The sequence below is a fragment of the Oreochromis aureus genome, linkage group 23, assembly GCF_013358895.1.
Source record: "Oreochromis aureus strain Israel breed Guangdong linkage group 23, ZZ_aureus, whole genome shotgun sequence".
In the NCBI taxonomy this organism is placed as follows: Eukaryota; Metazoa; Chordata; class Actinopteri; order Cichliformes; family Cichlidae; genus Oreochromis; species Oreochromis aureus.
In genome coordinates this window covers 26745956-26763108 of record NC_052963.1, presented here as the reverse complement: position 1 = coordinate 26763108, position 17153 = coordinate 26745956, and the positions used below count along the sequence as shown (strand labels likewise).

General features: G+C 39.8%; 2 protein-coding genes across 4 annotated transcripts; both read right to left on the bottom strand.

Moving 5' to 3' along the window:
- Positions 1-7014, bottom strand: LOC116325031 (ribonuclease inhibitor-like). The gene is made up of 5 exons (XM_039607187.1): positions 6346-7014; positions 6048-6221; positions 5478-5651; positions 5336-5382; positions 1-1643 (listed from the first exon to the last, which is right to left on the bottom strand). The coding sequence occupies exons 2-5, from the start codon at positions 6218-6220 to the stop codon at positions 1045-1047; spliced, it is 993 nt and encodes a 330-aa protein (XP_039463121.1). The 5' UTR covers position 6221; positions 6346-7014; the 3' UTR covers positions 1-1044.
- LOC120436329 (NLR family CARD domain-containing protein 3-like) lies at positions 6342-15831 on the bottom strand. Of its 3 annotated transcripts, none has more exons than XM_039607186.1 (7): positions 15656-15831; positions 14167-14324; positions 13990-14082; positions 13798-13902; positions 12245-12323; positions 11347-11569; positions 6342-8137 (listed from the first exon to the last, which is right to left on the bottom strand). In XM_039607186.1, exons 2-7 carry the CDS (start codon positions 14289-14291, stop codon positions 6342-6344), a joined length of 2421 nt encoding a protein of 806 aa, XP_039463120.1. In that variant the 5' UTR covers positions 14292-14324; positions 15656-15831. The 3 variants fall into 3 exon arrangements, 2 of the variants coding, with proteins under 2 accessions (XP_039463120.1, XP_039463119.1); XM_039607185.1 differs by having other exon boundaries at positions 15586-15674; XR_005610320.1 differs by having other exon boundaries at positions 8007-8137; positions 8555-13902; positions 15586-15674.
- Positions 15832-17153: the final 1322 nt, after the last annotated feature.

The window sequence follows — 17153 nt, the reverse complement described above, 5'->3', positions numbered from 1 at the left end:
GATCTGATCATTGTAATATAAAAGTCGTTTAGGATTTAAGAGGACATAAATTTTTTTTTTAAATACAATAAATACAAAGCTGAATCTCTCCTAGCCCACCCCACTCCCATGGAGGCCAACACTACCCTCCGGTGGTAGTTAGACAGCATGGCACATAGGCTTGTTGCAGAGTGTGGAATTAATCTAGCTCAAACAATAAACTCAATAAATAAAATAAACATGAAACTATATAACATCATCCATAACAAAAAACCCTACATAATCTTAAATAACATCAAGTTATTTCTTTTCAAGTAAAAGTATTGCACTTGAAGTTCTGATGCAGAGATTAACATGAATTATTCCAACATACTATAAAAGTCTTTAAGACATAAATGAGCCTTTTTGTGGTGTTACACCACAGTTACCCATGATTCAGCCATTGAAAGGCAGAGTTTACTAGACTGCACACTTATTCTAACATTTCTAGGATAATTTATTTGGGAGAACTAGTGCAGCTCGATTGTTTCAGAGCTTCATCTGCTGGGTTTCTGCATAAATTCTCAAAGCTCACGTTTTGACAATTTATGTATGAACATACGTATTTATGTATTTTTCAAAAACACCAACAACTGACTTTCATTATAAAACAGCTCTAAAATTATTGGTAAACAATAAAAGAGTTGGTTGTCTTCTTAACAGCTCCTCCATAATACACAGCAGGCACATAACAAAAAGCCAGTACTGTTCATTGGATAATGCTGGCACTCACAGTTGAACCATCATAATTAAAAACATCTTAAACTCTTTTAAATACACTGAGGTGTCATTCTGAAACCTAAAACCAAACTAATGAGGCTCGGCTATTGTGATACTCATGGCCTGAATGTGGATGAGGAAATCAGGCGAGAGTCTCTAGAAGGACAGATTGATACCAGGACAGTCCTCACACACTTCCATTTCTGTTTGGTCCCACAACTAAAGATAAAGCAGCAGCCATATCAGGAGGATTTTAAAGTAACAAAGCTTTGCCTGTTGTTTTCTTTTGAAAAAAAAAAAAAAATACTAAGGCAGCTTATTGCTAATGTTTGTTTTAGATGATTTCAGAGTTCTGAGTTTTTCTCTGTGTTCTTTTAAGTCACATATAATCAGTGAGGTGTCATTCTGAAGCCCAAACCCAGGATAAAGAGGTTCAGTGAATGTGGTGTTGAAGGTGTGAATGTGATTGAGGCTGTCAGAAGAGACTCTGTAGAAGGACAGAGTGCCAGCAGCAGCATCCAAATACACTGCTACTCTGTTAGAGACAGAGGATGAGGAGGGGAGACGACTGAATGTTACACTGTTGTTGTGGCACAAAGAGTAACCATCATGAAAGCAGCTCAGGCACCAGGACTGATCATTCCTTCCAAGCCATGAGTGGTTTTTGTCTCCTTTCCTTCTGATTCCTTTATAACTCACGGCAATATCAACCCTTCCTCTCCACTCGACCTCCCAGTAACAACGACCAGTCAGACCATTGTTACACAACAGCTGAGGACGGTCAAATCTGTCTGGATGATCAGGATACGACTGATCCTCTTTCAGATGGGTTACCTTCCTGTTGTTGTCAGATAGTTGGAGTTTTCTGTTTACTGTGTTTGTGTCGATTGTGAGTTGACAGGAATCTGATGGAGAAAAAAGAATGCAGCTGCAGTTAAGCTGTCTTTTAACATTTATCTGTTTGACACAAAACTATGAGGTTTAATGGTGGATTGTAAATGAACACGGTCTAAACATATTGATAATGTAAGTAAAATGAGTGGAGGTCTGTCAGTGGTGACAAGATTGATTGACAATACTTTATTAATCCTGAGGGAAATTGGGTTAAGGCTGCAAGCCTTGTCAGCGCCATCTTACCCTTCCGACCATACACACATTACACAAACATCACTTGGGGAAGACAGGTCAGAGAGGTATAACAATGGAAAATGCACAACATGAGGAAGGACGAGGAGAAAAAAGAACTCCCCCCAGACTGAGCTCCAACAGGGAGATCAGTTTGTGAACAGAAAAAAAATCCCACCTCAGCACATAGCACATGAATCATCACATCTCACAACACAGAAGACATAAGCTTTGAAGGCGTTTGGAGGGGGTGGGGGGGTGAGTGTAGGTCTGTGTCAGTGTACATGCGTATGTGTGCGTGTGACTGTGTGTGTGTGTGTGTGTTCAGCCGATAGAAAGTGTCCCTTCACTCGGTTAGGCAAAAGTCAACAGTCTTCGGTCGACGCGGGTGGCCTTGTGAGTACTCACTGCCCTGCCCATCGTCTATCATGTCGGCCAGCCTTGTGGGATTTTGAACAGCTGTAGGTGTTTCTTGTTCTTCGATAAGCCAGGTCTGAGCCAGCTCCAATCAGCCAGAACTCTGTTATCATGGTTCTGAATTGGTAGATGTCGTTTGATGTTCTCTATCAAGAGTGTCACCTGAAACACGACGCAACCGACCATTGTGAGTACAAGAAAACAATTATTAGAATATAATGTGTTAAATTTGCTTAGATGAGAGGGTCCAGCAATAGATCAGAGGAATAAGGAAGGATTTGTCTGTGTGTTTTAGTTTGGCTTAGCTGTAGGCCTGAGAGTGTGTGTGTAATTGTTTAGAGGGAAAGGAATTTATTGACACTGGGGGTTTGCCTGTCATAAAAGGAGACAGGAAGCTACAGTGGGGGATGTGGATGCTGATACTTTAACCTGAATCTAATAAACGGTCAGAATTGTTATAAACTTAGAAGTAGGTTTGCAGGAGACTCTCCACCTTATCTGTAAATGTAAGACAACAAGAGGCCAATGGCCCAGTGGATGCAGAGTGGGGGTCTCAGTGTTTGTAATATGTTAACTGTTTTTTGTATGTTGTCTAAAGGAATTTGGTGTAGATTGAGTGAGGAGATTACTTTTATGACCGGCAGGAAGTCACATACACAGAGACACACACACAGTGCTTTGACTGTTACGATGCACTCACACCTACATGCACAGTCACTCACGTGCACTCACATAGACATACGGGTACGCGCACACACAGGCACTCACGTGCTCGCACATACACACACAAACACAGAGTTTTCAACACACCATGGGGGTTTTATGATGGGGTCACTTCTATAAAGCTGACTGTAACAAAGGAGTGGAAGATCTGCAGAGGGACACTGGCCTTGCACATCTCCCCTTCTAGAAGATGCATGCTTAACTGTAGATGAATAAAGGTTTTGTGAAATGACTACTGAGTCCGGTGCCGTCTCTGGATGCCTCGAGGAATAAAGAAGAACCGGGTGAAACTGATTTCGTAACACCATCGAGTACCTGGCAGCAAACATCTCCGCAGGACAATTGGGTTCTCCCAAGCCCAGGAGTTTGTCAATTTCGTCAAGGGACCAGTTGATCAAATCCATAAGTCTTCTTTAGGTTTTTAAAAGAACAAGTCTGGGAGACTCTCTTAGGGTTAGAGAATAAGCGAGACTATACAAAGACATGAGAAGCCAAGGGAAGATAAGGGAGAGGGAGAGGCAGAGGGAGAAGGAGAAAAGTGCGACCGCCTCCGTCAAGAGCCAAGAAGAAAGTTCTGGCACAGCCTAACTACTGCAGTGTGATCTGGTCCAGTGCTTTAATAAAAGAAATGAAATTACAACTAACTCAAAATAAAGCTGCATGATGTTATGATGAGTGCTGTGTGGCTGGCAGGATGTGTACCCAAATGCAGGACTCAGAAAAGGAAAGTTAACTTAAAGCGCAGCTTTATTGTTGGGAAAACTCTTCACAGAAATAAACATCACAAAACGAACTAAAAATCACAACATGAAACTAAACATTAAACTAGCTGTTGGAAGAGAGGATGTATCTGTGCAGAGTGGATATGAGTGCAAATTTATAACCTTGATCTTGCAACAGTAGTCATATCTTCCCTAGGGATGGGTACCGGTGTCCGGTGCCATGATGGCACCAGTTCTGACATAAACGGTAGTAACCAGACCGAAAAGCAGCGCACATTTCGGTGCTTTATTTCGGTGCTTTATTTTGGTGCTTTTTTTACTGAGATGTCATACACTTTGGATTCTAGCCAATCGTTTTACCTTTGCAAGCATAGTAGGCGGGCCCAGGTACGTACATTCTTTTAGAGCAGAGCTACAGATTAAAAATGCCCAAGGCGAAGCGGTCAAACGTCTGGCTGTACTTCACAGCAAAAGATGCAAACTCAGCAGCCTGCAACAAGTGCTTTAAGCTGATACTGTGATACTGTCAAAGCGTTTTTTTAAAAGCCGAGAAATGCACCGTATTTAATAGCTTGCTGCAAGACCTCACACCGTGCACATCTACTGCGGGTGTGGTGCCTGTTATCGGACCCGGAGTTAGCAACATCCCCCAAGAACCCGAAGAGGAGAGTCCTGGCCCCTAGCCCTGTCAGTGTAGCAGAATGATGACGGATGATGATGGCAGCAGCAGCCGTTCTTCTCTGGGTCAGTAGCTTAATGTTGTTCGTGTGTAATTTACGTTGAGTAGGCTAACCACGTTATTAAATTAATGCATGTAAGGTGAACTAGCAAACACTGTCATAGTTACATGCGGCTGTCTTCTTGTTTGATGGCAGATACTCCCTTCACCCTGGCCAAAAAGGCTAAAATGACCAAAGAAAAAGTGGGAAACAGCTAAACATGAGAGGTTTTTGGACAAAGTTTGTGTTTTTTTCCATTGTTTAAGCACTGCTTCCAGCCAAGAGTGAGACCAGATATGCCCTATAGCTGCAGAAAAGGCTAACATTGTTATCTTTTTACAAAAAAAACAGCTAAACATGAGAGGTTTTTGGACAAAGTGTGTGTTCTTCATTCTTTAACCACCAGTTCGAGCACCGTTTAAGCACCGGCACAGTTTCAAAAGTACCGGTTTGGTACTGGTATCGGATAAAACCTAAACGATACCCATCCCTAATCTTCCCTCTAGTGAACTTAATGCTGTCTGTAATGAAGAACCTACTGTGGTGTTCCAGTATTCACATATTCTGGTGCCAACTGAGGAGGTTCAGCCGACAACTTGACAGCCAGTAACACATTGTTGGCAACACTGGAGGGTAGTCCACCAACCCAGATACCAAGAATAAAGAACCACCACTCAATAAAAACTATTTGTTTATACTGTTTATCTTGTGATTAAAAACCACCTGACTGATTGAAATTTCTTAATCATATCTCATGCTCTGGTTTAAATACAAACTAATTTCAATTCTACTCACTGCTGAGCTGCATCACATCTGGATATCAATGAAAATTGTCACTACTTTGAGGGAAAAACTCTCATTTGTGATTTTACAAAACAAAAACATACTTACACTTCCTCAGACCTGGTATCAACCACTCGACACCAACCGGTTCCAAGCTAAAGTGATACGTTTAGACAAATTCAGATCATCCTATCATTTTATATTATAAAGTGATGTGTTTATAATGTTAGTAACAAGATCACCCAGATACCTGAGAGTCTCCAGCCTCCTGAGTGGATCCTCAAGTCCGCATAGCAGCAGCTTCCCCCCGTCTCCTGTATGATTGTAGCTCAGGTCGAGCTGTCGCAGATGGGATGATGGGTTGGAATGAATAGCTAAGGCCAGAGAAGCACAACCTTCCTCTGTGATCAGACAGCCTGACAGACTGCAGACATGCAAAATGAGATACATGTCAGTTCATGTGGGAATGCCAGTGTACAATTTAATGGTATTAGAGAACAGCATACTTATGGCTAAAATGATGACAACTCTTAATTTAAATGGTGACAATTAGCTTTTCCTTTCATTGAAAATGTGTTAATAAAATACTAATAGAATTCTAAAAGTAAAGACCCTGAAAACTCAAGACATTACTAACAGTTGCTTAAGACTGAATAAAGCACATGTCTTGCTTTATCAAATTGCTTTACCCTACAGGAGAATGAGGACTTGAATGCCCTTTTTTTGACTAGTTAGCAAGCATAGCAAGAGAGAAAATGTTTCTTTGTTGTTGTCATCAGGCTGCTTCTAGGTATCGTAGCTCAAATAATAAACATCTCACCTGAGAGTTTCCAGTTTACAATGTGGACTCTCCAGCCCAGCAGAAAGCTTTTTCACTCCCCAAACATTCAGGTCATTGTTACTCAGGTCCAACTCTCTCAGATGTGAGGACTGGGAGCTGAGAATTGAGGACAAACCTTCACAGCTTTTCTCTGAGAGGTTACAGCCACTCATTCTTTAAGAAAAAGAGGACAAATGATCAATAAAACGATCCACTTACTGACACACGTTAACTAATTCTACTAACTTGTTCTCCTGCTGTTTGTAGACAATCCAGCAACTAAAATTTGTGTACTTACAAAGCTTTCTTGGAGGACTTGACCACTGGAAGTAGCCTGAGAAGACCCTCCTCAGAGGGGGAGTACTTCTTCAGATCAAACACATTCAAATCTTTTTCTGATGAAAGTAAGATGAAGACCAGAGCTGACCACTGAGCTGGAGACAGTTCATCCCTAGAGAGACTTCCTGAATTCAGGGACTGTTGGATCTCCTCCACTAGAGAATGATCATTCAGTTCGTTCAAACAGTGGAACAGGTTGATGCTTTTCTCTGCAGACAAATTGTCACTGATATTATTCTTGATGTACTCCACTGTTTTCTGAATTGTCACTGAGCTACTTCTTGTCTTCGTCAGCAGTCCTTGTAGCAGAGCTTGGTTGGTTTCCCATGAAAGACCCAGGAGGAAGCGGAGGAACAAGTCCAGATGTCCATTTGGACTCTGTAAAGCGCTGTCCACAGCACTCTGATATAAACGTGTCTCTGCAGATTCTCTTGATTCATACTTTTTGGAGGGTGTTTGTTTTTCCAGAAGATTGAGTTCAGAGCAGAAGAAGGTCAGATGAACATGAAGAGCAGCCAGAAACTCCTGAACACTCAGATGGACAAAGCAGAACACCCTGTCCTGGTACAGTCCTCTCTCCTCTTTAAAGATCTGTGTGAACACTCCTGAGTACACTGAGGCTGCTCTGATATCGATGCCACACTCTGTCAGGTCTGATTCATAGAAGATCAGGTTTCCTTTCTGCAGCTGATTAAAAGCCAGTTTTCCCAGAGACTCAATCATCTTCCTGCTCTCTGGACTCCAGTGTGGATCTGTTTCAGCTCCTCCATCGTACTTGACTTTTTTCACTTTGGCCTGAACCACCAGGAAATATATGTACATCTCAGTCAGGTTCTTGGGCAGCTGTCCACCCTCTCTAGTTTTCAGCACATCCTCCAGAACTGTCGCAGTGATCCAGCAGAAGATTGGGATGTGGCACATGATGTAGAGGCTCCGTGATGTCTTGATGTGGGAGATTATTTTGATAGCTAGCTTTTTATCTTGAAATCTCTTCTTGAAGTACTGCTCTTTCTGTTGTTCAGTGAACCCTCTGACCTCTGTCACCATATCAACATACTGATGAGGGATCTGATTGGCTGCTGCAGGTCGTGTGGTTATCCAGAGGCGAGCAGATGGAAGTAGTTTTCTCTTGATGAGGTTTGTCAGCAGCACTTTGACTGAGGTGGACTTTGTGATATCAGTCAAGACCTCAGTTTTCTGAAAGTCCAGAGGAAGTCGACACTCATCCAGACCATCAAAGATAAACAGAACCTTGAACTCTTCAAAGCTGCAGATTCCTGCATCTTTGGTTTCAGTAAAGAAGTGATGAATAAGTTCCACCAAGCTGAACTTTTCCTCCTTCATGACATTCAGCTCTCTGAAGGTGAACGGAAATATGAAATGGATGTCTTGGTTGGTTTTGTCTTCAGCCCAATCCAGAGTGTACTTCTGTGTTAAAATTGTTTTCCCAATGCCAGCCACTCCTTTTGTCAGCACTGTTTTGATTGGTTCATCTCTTTCGGGTGAGGCTTTAAAAATTTCTTCTTGCCTGATTGTTCTTTCTGGTTTGTCTAGTTTCCGGGATGCTGTTTCAATTTGTCGGACCTCATGCTGATCATTGACCTCTGCAGTCCCTCCCTCTGTGATGTAGAGCTCTGTGTAGATCTGATTCAGAAGAGTTGGGTTTCCTGCTTTAGAAATCCCCTCAAACATGCACTGGAACTTCTTCTTCATTGTATATTTGAGATGTTGTTGGCATGTAGCTGGAGTTCCTGATTGAACAAAGAACAAATCCCATAAATTTGAACATTTGATATTAATGTAGAAGATGTAACTCTTACATTTCACATCCCAACCCTAGATAAGAAAGGCTAGGTAATGGACTAGCAACCCAAAACCAAAACAATACATCCGCTGACACAGTGAAGAAGAAAAAGGAAAATTGTTCTTCCCCTATTCTTATATGTTGAATGCCAGGATCTCCCTAAAACACAGGCCAACCAGTCTTCAACCACCTAGGATATGCATTATAAGTTCATGAAAAGAAAGTGTTGTGAAGATCGGGAAATCAGCTCAAACTGCCACAGAAGTGCAGTAGTGTAACTACTTAGTGGGAATCTGTAGGACCAGATGGACAAAGTGTGAGCAGAAAAGGCAAACATCAGGTGAGATGATTCTGGGTACTTCACCTGAGGAGGAAGGTGCTGAACGAACTTAAGGCATAGCACCAGGCTGCAATACTTGGCACAGAGAGCATCTGTAGAATGAGAAGCTCATGAGAGAAGATTCATCAGTGTGGCTTCCAAGATCACAAAAAAATATAGCTCCATGAATGTCGGCGCTGGCACGGCTGGCAGCCTTAACCCAATTTCCCTCGGGATGAATAAAGTATGATCAATCAATCAATGTCATTAAGAGCTATGCACCATTTTATGTAAGTGATGCTTGGACCAAAGATGTTTTGTTAACATCCGAACAATGCCTTTCTTCAGAAAATACTGAAAGAAGAGGAAAGCTGGAACATCCTGAATTCCCTAACAGGAAGACTCACATACAGATGAAGGCAAAATTATTCCCCACCTATCAAAGTCTTTATCAAAAATTCCGCTAACTTTCCCAATTGCTTTTTTAACCATTTCATGCATGAAATATGACAACCTCAATCAGGATATTTAAAAGTATTTTTATTCATCTTTAGGCATGAAAAAAAGGTTTTTGAACTTTTCAGTTTTTTATATGTCCCCTTAGGTGGACAACATACGTTTTGACTTATGAATTTCACAAACGAATAAATAATATACACTGTATAAAAACTATAACATAACAAAAATATGTTTTTATATATTTTAAATATATTTTATAACAATATAAGAGCATGTGTAACAAATGTAACAAATATATGTAGAGGCTCTGTGATGTCTTGATGTGGACTGCCACCCACTGGCTGACCAGTGAGTGGCAGGGTACAGACTGACACATCAGTGTCCAATGTAGTGGTTTATGTGCAACTATACCATTAACACTAACACACATACAAAAAAAAAAACAGCCTTTGAATAGTTGTCCACTATAGTGACCACTATGTGTGAAAGGGTTAAGTGGGATTTTCAAAATAACATTTCTGAACATACTACTTGTTGTTAGAAAGTAGGAATGATTTATGCTTGTACACAATTTCAGACTGATTTCAGAAAAAAACAAAAACTATTAGGCTCAATATTATTAACCCCCTGAAAAACTACTTTTGAGCATTAACGTTGTAAGTCTCGCAGCTTAGAAAATCCAGTTAAAATTGAGGATCCTCTTCTAATTTGCACGCAATATAAGAACCACAGCAAGGCTTTGAGATGTCACTTGAGAAAGCATACCAAAGACAAAAAAAACAGCTTAGACTTGATTGAAAGAATTCTTGACACTCTCCAAGATATTGATATACAAAGTTCTAATAGTATTTAATAATAGTATCTAATAGTAAGAATGAAAGATTTCAAAGACTCTGGAAAGACAAATGACATCAATACCTGTCTGGAAAGGACAGTCTTGGGCCTTTTATGTCATTCAGGGAATTAGCTTATGTAGAAGTGCAATGTTTATTTTCATTTGTATTTCTGGCTATACTGGAAAACAGTTAATGATGCATAATTCATGATTTGATTGTTTATTATACTCAGCACTTTGTATACGTTTTGTTTACAGACCACAGACACCCACTCCCACACCTACGAGTCCTTGTACGCCCCACCTGTAAGCTTGTGGTTGCATTACTGTGCTGTAGTGTTAACGAATGACAGTAAAGAAGGAAGAACCTAATTTGAACATCCTGTTAGTTCTGACCGGCACCACTGCTATTCAGCCAACGCCTATACAGTCGTTGGTGAAACCCAAATAATTAGTGGCAGACCAAGAAAACCTCCACTTCTGCAGAATTGGACTGGACATCTTCAAGCCAGTTTGCAGTATGTTAAGCACAACCTGGAAAAAGACTATCCATACTGAAACCACATCCTAAGGTCAGATAAGACGAAATTAGGGCTCTTTGGTTCTTATGTTTGGAGAACATTCTGATCCACAATGCTGCACTGACAGGGGCTAGAGAGAAAGAGAGCATATTTCTCTCATATTGGCTTTTCTTCATTGGCTCCCAGTTAAATCTAGAAAATTTCATAGGCTTACTTGTGGTTCCTAGAGTATTTAAAGGTAGAATGGGAGGCAGAGCCTTCAGCTTTCTGGCCTCTCTTCTCTGGAAAGATACACAGTTTGCTATTAGTATCCAGGTTCATACTTTCAACCAAGGTGATTTTTGATATTTGGGAAATAATTTTATTTCTGTGTGCACAGTAAAATTATGCATATTTGGCAAGACTATGTTAGAACATTATTTGCTCTCTTTAAAAGGATATGGGTAAAATAATTTTATGGTCCAAAACAAATATTAGAGGAAAATTATGGTTTGCCAGTGAAATTTCAGGTGAAGATTAGACCTTTTGGCTATGATGAGACAAATCCAAGACTCACCCTACTCTTAGAACTGAAAAAGCTTCTCAGACAAGAGGTGAAAACATCTTCAAGAAACAAGAAAACAAGTCCAGACGCTTTTCTTTTCAAGCTCCTTAGACGACTGGCCCACCCCTGTTTCCCACACCCTGCCACAAGCGGTTGTAGGGCTTGCAATGACGGTGCTGCTCAGGACGGTAAATACTGCCTGAGCCAGACTCTAAAAACTGTTTTCTTCCTGCTAACACACCTCTCACTCTTCATTGATGAAGTGAGGTCACAAAAGCTGAGTGGATTTGATGAAATCACAAACATACACCACAACACAGTCAGAACTTTATAACCAGGAAATATTACAAACATGGAATGAGTGGTGGGAGTGGGACATAATGTGATAGCAGCCAGGTGTTGTTTTTTTATGAACCTAGTTGGAAAAAAACATGCCTGATCTGGACACTACACCTGGTCTTTATAGAAATGTTCTTACTTCTTTGTAGAGAGTCAGCCAACTCCTCCTGTTTCATCCACCTAAGGAAGTCATCTACCATCTTCAGAAGAGCTTCTCTGCTGCTCCTCTTCTGGTTTTCACCCTCTAACATCTCCTTATCCTTCCACTGACTCGCTAAACATTCTGGATGATCTGGACTCAGAACTTTCTGGATCTTCTTCAGTTCATTCTTCACAAAAGTGATAATGTTTTCTTCCAGCAACTAGAACAGAATACTGTATATTTTTTTAACATGAATGGTATAATTATCAGAAACATCTTATCTGGTTTTGTACAGAATTTCAACCTACAGGCCTACAAATTACTATAAAGGAACTTTATTACAAAGCCTGCCACCTTATCTATACTGGATGTATAGAAATAATGACTACACAGCTTTACATAAGCTAGTCAGTCAGTCAAATACAAACTTGAACACTGAAAACATGTGTTACTGTAGAGTTTTAAGTTTGTCCTCTTTATGATGTCATATTAACAATGCCAGAGAATTTTGTTGAACTGAATTACATCAACAAGAATTTGATTTAATCTGATGAAACTGCGCTACTTGATGTATGAGCTTGGAAGGAAAGAATCTGGACTTCTTGAAGTTTCTTGCAGACGTTTCAACTCTCATCCGAGAAGCTTCTTCGGTTCTAAGAGCAAATGTGGAGAGTCCCAGATTTTTAAGCCCCGTTGGGAGCGTCCCTAAGCCCTTTTGGCTTTTTCATCTTCAAGAAACTTAAGGAAGTCCAGATGCTTTCCTTCCAAGCTCTTTAGACTATGATGAGTGGATGACCGAGAACCTTCACAGACATGTGCTGCTTGATGTTATATTAGTACACAGTCCTGTTTGATTCTTAGCTCAAGTGAAGGACGTTTCTGTTAATGTACAGACCCTAAATATGGAGTCCAGGTGTTTTTGATCCTGCTGTTCAGACTGACCACTAGGAACCTCTGAGCTCTCCTGTTGCATCCTGTAAAAACATAAACTATTAGTTAATATTTGATATAAACTTGAACTAAACCTCCATCCATCCATCCGCTTATCCTTTTCGCGGGGGGCGCTGGAGCCCATCCCAGCTGTCATAGGGTGAGAGGCGGGGTACACCCTGGACAGGTCGCCAGTCTGTCGCAAGGCTAACACACAGAGACAGACAACCATTCGCGCTCATATTCACACCCATGGGCAATTTGCATTAATCAATTAACCTATCCCAACAAACTGCATGTCTTTGAACAAAAATCTGACCAAACTTTGGCTGCTCAAAAAAAAAGAAGCAAAAATCATCAATGCAGCTTTACTGTCTTTCTTTTGCTTCTACTATGTCTGACTTTCTGTTTAAATGCACTGTTTGAATATTCTACAGGTTGCCAGTTGCCAAACAATACAAAAAAATAGACGACCCTTTACTTTGAAGGATTTTGCAGTTCACCTTCACAGCAGCAACAAAACCACTTTTAGTGAATAATGTGACTTCTAATTGTGAAGATAGGATATAATTTGTTATTTTTACTTTCATATTGTGATGCCAACAAAATGATGAGTTATTTTGAGGAAACTAATTAGTGTTTAATGGACCCAAAATAATCTTATCGAAGTAATAACATCAGTGTAGCGAAAAAATAACCATTATCTCTCGGAGAAAATGCAAATGTTTTCTGACACTTGTGAGTTTTCTGTTTATTTTGAAAGTATGAATTAATTCCAGTCACTTGTTTGAACGTCATTAGGTCTTTTACATTTATGTCATAATAATTAATTAGGTGTACAAGTAAAATACTCAAGGATCCAAAAGCACATGCAAAAAACTGTAAATCATTGTTCCTGACTTTTATTCACTTTAGACCAGATCGTGCTTAAATTTTTGTCTTTCTTTTATTGTGGGTTAGATTTGAACACTTGGAAAAAAAAATATGTCAATGTGCAACTAAAACAGCAAATACTGGCCCAATGTAGGACCAAAATACTAGTGAAAACTAGCCCAAACCGCAGCTACAGCTTTAGCAGTTCTAAGTTTAATGCTCCAGTGTCTTGTGTATCTTGTAAAATAAGATAACAGAAAGCATTGTGCATTCATTAAAGGGCATATACTCTCCTGGAAGATATAAACAGTGGCACATATAACACTAAATCTATCTATTTGTCAAATTTTACAAATCTATTTGTTATTTTAAAGTTGAAAGTACTTCTGAGAGTTATTCAGAACATCTTTGACAAACTCTGTACACACGGGAGGTTCGCCATCACAGAGGGGTTAACTCACTTTGCCTGTGAAAAAAGATTCTGTGTAAAATGTCACAGTGGCTTCTTGAACTGGCTGCAATTCACAGACACACAGCTGGATTCAGCTTCAGAGGAGTCGACTCTGTGATCAGTGCTGTTCTATTAAGCCTTTACAATCATATTCTTTTTTGTAAAATATTCATTTTCATATTATGGTAACTTACTTTTTGGCAGTATGTCTAAAACTGGTGTTTAAATTATTTGGCTGTTCACTTTTTGAGGACACACAGCTGGGTTCAGGTCTCAGAGAATTCAGCGTCTGATGGGTCCTAAAAATAAATATCCTTGCATGAAAAAACTTCATATGTGGATTTGAAGTTAATTCTTTAAATCAGTTAATATTGATAACAACTTACGTTTTACTAGAGGAATTTTTTTGTTTGAAATCAGTCGCAAGTTCTTTTGAATCGTTGCTCTTTAAGGACACACAGCTGGGTTCAGGTTGGTTCCTGTGAATAATGAAGTTTCAGTGATGTGAGTGCTGAGCTGTGACATGGAGAAGAGTCATGGACAGTTAGAGATGGTCATCTCACCTCTGAGCTTTGGTCTGGCTCTCATGTTCCCCACACAGAGTGGTTTTAGAGGGAGGAACTCCCTCCTCTCTGTCCTCACACTGATCCATAGCCGGGCCCACTCCTTCACACAAACAAAACTCCATGAGTGGATGAACATCAGATTTGTTGGAGATGAACTGAAAACAAGGGACAGCAGCTAATAGTAGGAGACAGATAAAAAAAAAAAAAAACAGATAATAGGTGGACAGCGTTCTGCCTGAGCGCTATACTGATACTAATATAAGTAATGATCATTATCTGTTATCAGAGTAATCTAACGTACATCCAGGCAGAAATAACTGTATCAATAAGTTTCTTTAAGACAGGTCAGACTATTAAAACATCATGTGGGCCATCTGTGAACATCACAACTAGTTTCATAAGTGTTTAATGTTCTTTTTTTCTCCGTTATTTTACAAGGTTTAGGTTTGTCAGCTGTCAGATAATTACATGTATGTCACAGTTAGGTTTTTATCCCACCTGTTAGCAACTCTCGTATGACTTCAGTAAGATTCACATGCATCCACTAGTTGTTAATGTGATTGTGTTCTCTCATTTTCTTAATATGTTTTTTGAGTACTCAATTGTCCATGCTTCACCTGCAGGAGCTTTGTGTCTTACATGGGTCGACGCCAATGTATTTACTTTGGCAACAAAACAGTGGATCAGGGTTCAAATAAGAACAGTCTGCAGATGGTGAGAAGTCCTCCTCCTTTTTGTGCTGTGTGGAGCTGCCAGCCCTAACCCTCTGCTTCCTTGTGATCTATGCAGTTTTTACTGTGAGATGAAACTCAATAAAATAGTTTAATCTGTGGTTCAACTTTGCCCATCTGTTTGGCCATGTTGAAGCACATTTACAGCTGAATAAACTGTTCAGCAACAATTCTGTTAACACTGTGTGGCTTTTAGATCTAACTGGGAGGCAAATAGAAAGTTAATAGCTGTGTATACAGGCATGGTCAAAACAGATAGTTAAATGTTTGTGTACAGCAGGTTTAACAAGTTTAACAAGGTTTTAAACTACAGCAAACATGTAACTGAACTTAAATCAGATAATGTAGCAAAAAATAACAATCAAACACTTCCTGTAAAATATTCTTAGGTATGTTTAAGACTTTGATCTGTGTGCTTAACAAGTTTATTAGACTACCTGACATAAAAAAAATAAAAAAAAACAAGAAAACACAAAGACTTGAGATACGATTTTAAAAAGTTCCCTTGTTAAAGTTACACTTCTATCAGCGCGTTTGCTTTCACAGATCTCTCCATCATACTTAACCAGTCCGCACGCTGGGCTCTGATAATCACATAAAATAAACACTCTACAGATCCGCTCTTACAAACAAATGAGCAACTTTGCAAACAAAAGCAAAGAATAAACGACGAACAAACACTTACCAAAGTATAAATATTCACGTAAACATGACAAAAGCCAGTTTAACTAACCAGGAAATAAACAGAGGCTGACCTGAAACAGGAGATCGCCCCGCCCACCAGACTACCTCAGCCGAACGACTAAGGTTCAAGTACAACCAAGTCCACTGAAGCTATCAGCGCTTCATGTGGTTTGAACTACTTTAAACAGAGTTAGTTTAGTGCACTGGTTGAACTATAGTCGTTTTTTTTCAGCGCGTGTTAACCATCAGTGTACCACACTACCTACTGTAGTTACTAATGGTGACCACTAGAGGACAGTCACCACCATGAAAACTTCACCTGTAGCGCAGAAGCTTAAACGGCCATCAGCAGATTATATACCAGAGGCTCGGGAGCCAAACCGACTTCATTCTGTGGATTCTGTGAATGATGAAAACGTCATGATATAATTGCAGATTTCTTCATATATGACCTGCATGGAGACACTGAAAAAATGTCTGATACTGATGTACAAACCCGAACAAGAGGCTGTTGGTACCTGAATCTCACCACCAGCTTCTGAAAATAAAATTAGGCTCAGAAACAAAGCTCCAGTAGTCAGCTCTGTCCTGACACACAGTCCTGTGATTTACTGTTTTAAAGGGCACCTTATACCACATGACACAACCAGAGTCTGTGGCTTCACATTGAGTCAGGCAGGAATTAGTCTGTGATCTCACGCCAGAACAAAAGGACACCAGATCGCACCTCTGCCACAGAGCACTCCTTGAGGTGGAGGACTTCTCTCCTCAATCAGAGATCTGTTTTCAGCCTCGGAAGCTTTCTGAGCTCAAACAATGCAGGTGGAAGACAGGACGGGGCGGTCTCTGATGGTGCTTCAACAGCTGTCAGCGAATAAAACTGCACACAGTCAGGGATCTATGATCAATCACTGATATATTTATAAAGTCCGAGGTCGAAGTTTAATTACAATTTATAGACCCATTTTTATAATTATAATTATAGTTATTTTATAAAATTTTACAAAATAATGCTCATTACGCTTCACAAATCAGGAAATTCCAGTCATGTGTGTTTAATATGATGGCTTCAGGTATAACTGTTACTCTTCAAGTTACCTGGGTGAAGGAGAGCTAACACTGCCCTCTTTGGGTAAAGTTCATGATCACAACTTTCATGCTTTAAATTTAGTTTCTGTGAACATGACATAACATAGAGATTAAATAAAAGATTATACATTAATAGATTAATGCCACCTCTCAAATATGCTGACAAACTCTTAATTACAATAAGAAAAAAGTCTGTTGATTATGGAAGAAATATTTCTTCCATAGAAAGTCAGAGTGATAATAATGCCATATAGAGCCGTTTAAAACTATGTCTCCTGCCGCCAATGTGACAACATATAGGAATATAGGGGATAATATATAAATGGGAATTCTAAATATCCCATTACTTTGGACCTCTGACATTTTATTAACGGTGAAATGTCTGGTCAACCTTTGACAAATCTTTTGAAACTTCTTAAAGTGCATTTAAAAAGAACAAAGAAAACAAAATTGACATTTACAAAAATTACAATACCCTTA